We start from the raw sequence: 4,522 nt of genomic DNA on the forward strand, positions 1-4,522 counted from the left end.
TGGATTTTGTTGTTGGAAAAATTTGAGATCCAATTCCGATGGAAAATGTCTGATGGAGCCTACACGTGGTCGGAATTTCCCACAGCAAGCTCCCATCGAACATTTGTTGTTGGGAATTCAGACCGTGTGTACGCGGCATAAGACTGAGATGCCATTAAAATTCATTCATGTGCATGTAAATGCAAGTGTCCCAATGATTTTGGTAATATAGCGTATATCACCTCATTGGTGGTTGCTATTAACTTGCAGACCCACTCATAGTAGTGCAGGAGTCTTATCAGTTAAAGTGGTTGTAAACCCTTACAACACACTTTGACCTACAGGTAAGCCTAGATTAAGGCTTACCTGTAGGTCCAAGAAATATCTCCTAAACCTACACGGTTTAGGAGATATTTGTCGAAAGACAGGCACCGCTGTTTACGGCGCATGTGCTGTAGACAGCGGCGCACAGGTGCACTGAGCTCGCCGCCGTCTACGTCGATATGCCGTGCGTGGCGGCTCCCGTGCGCATGCGCGGGAGTGACGTCATCGCGGCTTCGCCGAATGACAGCGACGGAGTGGCGAGACCCACCGAGAAGATGGATGCGCCGGACAACAGGGGACAGCGGTGACTTCGCTGGCTCCTGTGTCAGGTAAGTGACACATAATGGACTACTATGCGATGCGATGCGATGCATAGTAGTCCATTATGCTTTACCTTTGCAGGGAATGAAAGAGGAAGTAAACTCATCAGGGTTTACTTCCTCTTTAACTGTTATATATAATATATTAGTAGCCCTACATCTTGGTAGCCCTACATCTTAATGTTATACATGTGGTGCGGGGGTTTGCCTGATTGCATACAATTTGAAAGTGTTTCGGTTTGACCTCATATTATATGGTTTTGGTAAGCCTAAAGGAAAATTGTACAAGAAACGTGCATAGCGTATGGCCAGGCTTAGAAGCCCTGTACTACTTTTGGTGGTTTTCACAAAGCAAAAACGTGTCAACCTATCTGTTCCTCTGCCTCCAAGCTCATTCTGTTGTACTTGAATTGCATAGCGTGAATGTGCTGCCATCCGATTTCTCTCGTTCACACCCTCTACTTTTATGTTCACGTCTTTTATATCTCTATTTCCATGTGAAGGTCTTCCTGAAAATACTTTGAAATGCCATTCTAAAATCCTGGTTCCTCAGACTGTAAATGAGAGGATTGAGGAGAGGAAGGATCACCATGTAAAATACCGACACAACTTTGCTGCCAAAAAAATGACAACTAGAACTGGGCCAAAAATAATTCAACATAATGGAGCCATAATACGTAAATATCACTGTCAGATGAGAGGTACAAGTAGAGAACACTTTACTCCTTGCCCCTTCGGCTTGGATTTTAAGAACAGTTTTGATAATATAGACATAAGACAGGAAGGTCGGCATTATAGACCAAACTCCAAGGAAGCCACTCAAGAGAAAAATTTGCAAAATATTGATGATGATGCTATTGCAAGCGATCTGAAGCAACTGGGGAAGGTCGCAGAAGAAGCTTTCTATAATATCTGATCCACAAAATGTTAATTTGAAGGCATAAAGTGTGTGAACTAAAGAATGGGTAAAGCTGAGACACCACACAATGGACACCAACTGTACACAGACTTTCCAACTCATGACCTGCATGTAATGTAATGGCTGACAAATGGCGGTATATAGATCATAGGACATGACAGTCAACAGAAAAACCTCACAACCCATGAAGGATATACAGAAGAAGACTTGGGTTATACAAGCCTGTATGGAAATTTTTCTTGTCTTGGTTTGAAGGTCAAATAACATTCGTGGGACAGTTAATGAGGAATAACAAAGGTCTATACCGGCCAGGTTCCCAAGGAAGAAATACATAGGAACATGGAGGTGAGAGTCGGTGACTATGAGGGCGATGATCAGCAAATTCCAGATTAATGTCAGAAGGTAGATGAGAAGGAAGAAGAGAAACATCGGGAGCCGGAGAACAGAAAGATCAGACAGTCCGGAGAGAAAGACTTCATTCAAAAATGTCTGATTCCCCATTCCAATATTTGCTTAGTTTTCTGTATAACAAAAAAGTTAAACATAATCATCAAGTTAGTCAACGAAAATGAAATTAAGAAACTTAGATAAGGATTTCCCTAAATTGTAAAATTTTAGTTTTTTTATATTTATAAAAAAACAATATAGAAAACCAATAATTAAAATACAATTGAAATTTTTCCGCCAGAATCCCCAATTTTTTCCCCAATCTAAAATAGCGAATAGAGAAATTCTATAAATAAAATTCAGATGTTGACTGAAATTGTGCGCAGAAAACATGATTCACACTATCAGCGATGGTAAAAAATATAATTTGTCAACAAAATTCCCAGATATTGGCTATAACATGGATGCGTGAAGCATCAATTCGCTGTACCTGAAAGATGCACAGAGCAGAGTTTAATGGTCATTATCCATCATCCAAAAGACAGAGGAAATTCATTAATTCCTGCCACACCAGAAATGAATGCCGCGTACACACGATCGGAATTCTTGGTTTTCCCGTCGGAATTCCGATGGAATTTCGCTCAAACTGTCTTGCCTACACGCGGTTACACCAAATTCCGACGGTCAATAACACAGCGATATACAACACGCTTAGCGGCACTATAAAAGGGAAGTTTAAAGCTTCCGAGCATGCGTCGGAATTTTGGTTGTCAGAATTGCATACACACGATCAAAAAATCCGATAGAAAGGATTTCTGTCGGAAAAATTAAGAACAGGCTCTCAATCTAAAGACGGAAATGCCAACAGAAAAAGACTGATGGGCATAGGCACGGTCGGAAAATCCGACTAAAAGCGCCAATCGGACTGTTTCCAATGGAAATTCCAGCCGCGTGTACACGGCATATAAGTATGACTTTACAAAGACCTTACCTGAAATAAATAATATTTTCATTTAAGTCATAGTCCAACTTGTATGATGATGACCCTAAAAATATGTACCAAAGACATGACTGAAATGCAATTATTTCTACACAAATTAAAAATAAATTCTGGTAGATTTGTGTATTTTCTCCTTTCCCTGCAGAGAACACAAGTGGCTGTTGCTCCACGGAAACAGGTTCCCCTAAACTCACAAATGACCTACTATTGCCTAAAACCAATGCACACTATTCTGTAATCTGTACTACTCCTCCTGGACCTCTCCATTGCCTTTGACACAGTGGATCACCCCCTCCTTCTCAAAAAACTCCATGCCTTTGGTCTCCGTGACTGTACTCTTCTCACCCTATCTATCCCACCGCACCTTCCGTGTCACTTACAATTCTACTTCCTCCTCTCCTCTTCCATTCTCCATTTGGGTCCCCCAAGGTTCTGTTCTTGGGACTCTACTATTCTCAATTTACACCTCTTCTCTTTGTCAGTTGATTGCCTCCCATGGATTTCAATAAGATTTCTACACCAATGACACCCACATGTATCTCTCTAACCATCAGCTCACTCCATCAGTCTCCTCACACATTACTAATTTACTAACAGACATATCAGCCTGGATGTCACACCACTTTCTCAAACTCAATCTATCCTTGCTTATAATATTTCCTCCCCTACGTTCCTCTTCCTCTGATTTCTCTGTAAAAATCAATGACTCAACAATCAACCCATGCCAAGGTCCTAGGTGTAATCCAGGATCCTGAGCTATCCTTTTGGCCCCACACCCAATCACTGTCCAAAGCTTGTTGCCTCAACCTCCGCAACATCTCCAAGATACACCCCTTCCTAACCAATGACACCACAAAGAATCTAATTCACTCCCTATTCAACTCTCGCCTCGACTACTGCAAATCCCTCCTCATTGGCTTACTTTTAAATTGACTATCCCCCTTCAGTCCATCATGGATGCTGCTGCCCGGCTCATTCACTTTACAAACCTTTCAGTGTCTACTACCCCTCTCGGCCAATCCCTCCCCTGGCTTCCACTCACCCAATTAAATTCAAGGTACTAACAATAATTTTCAAAGCCATCCACAACTCAGCCCCCCGGCTACATCACTAAACCAGTGTCAAAATACCAACCTAATCTTTCTCTTTGTTACTCCCAAAACCTCCTGCTCTCTAGCTTTCTTGTCATCTCATCCCAATCTCACCTCCAGGACCTCTCCAGAGCCTCGCCCATCCTCTGAAACTCTGTCCGACTATCTCCTACTCTGTCCACTTTCAGATGATCCATGAAAACTCAACTCTTCAGAGAAGCCTATTTGGGTCCCATCTAACAACTGTACATATATATATATATAATATATATAAATCCTGTATAATAATAATAATAATAATAAAGTGTTTACAGTATCTCAACAGGAAATAAAGACCCCAATATAGAAATCTGCAGAAGCAAATATAATAAAATATATTATAAGATAAACTCTGAAATGTTAATGCGATTTCAATTTAAAAAAAAAAATATATATTCTTCATTAACCACTTGCCGACCGTGCTATATCTGCATGATGGATACAGCAAGGCCAGCGACTTACA

The 4,522-nt window shown here is 41.1% G+C and overlaps 1 protein-coding gene across 1 annotated transcript; it reads right to left on the minus strand.

Moving 5' to 3' along the window:
• Positions 1–1,035: 1,035 nt before the first annotated feature.
• On the minus strand, positions 1,036–2,061 carry LOC143925314 (olfactory receptor 5V1-like). Its single transcript, XM_077449895.1, has one exon. The coding sequence runs from the start codon at positions 2,041–2,043 to the stop codon at positions 1,111–1,113; it is 933 nt and encodes a 310-aa protein (XP_077306021.1). The 5' UTR covers positions 2,044–2,061; the 3' UTR covers positions 1,036–1,110.
• Between the last annotated feature and the right edge of the window lie 2,461 nt (positions 2,062–4,522).

This window comes from Lithobates pipiens, unplaced genomic scaffold (assembly GCF_037356315.1).
Source record: "Lithobates pipiens isolate NorthernLeopardFrog02 unplaced genomic scaffold, aLitPip1_a1.2 Scaffold_22, whole genome shotgun sequence".
Taxonomy (NCBI): domain Eukaryota; kingdom Metazoa; phylum Chordata; class Amphibia; order Anura; family Ranidae; genus Lithobates; species Lithobates pipiens.

Bases quoted from the DNA above. Each gene is read 5' to 3' on its own strand.
- LOC143925314 (XM_077449895.1), bottom strand. From the start codon at position 2,043: ATGGGGAATCAGACATTTTTGAATGAAGTCTTTCTCTCCGGACTGTCT.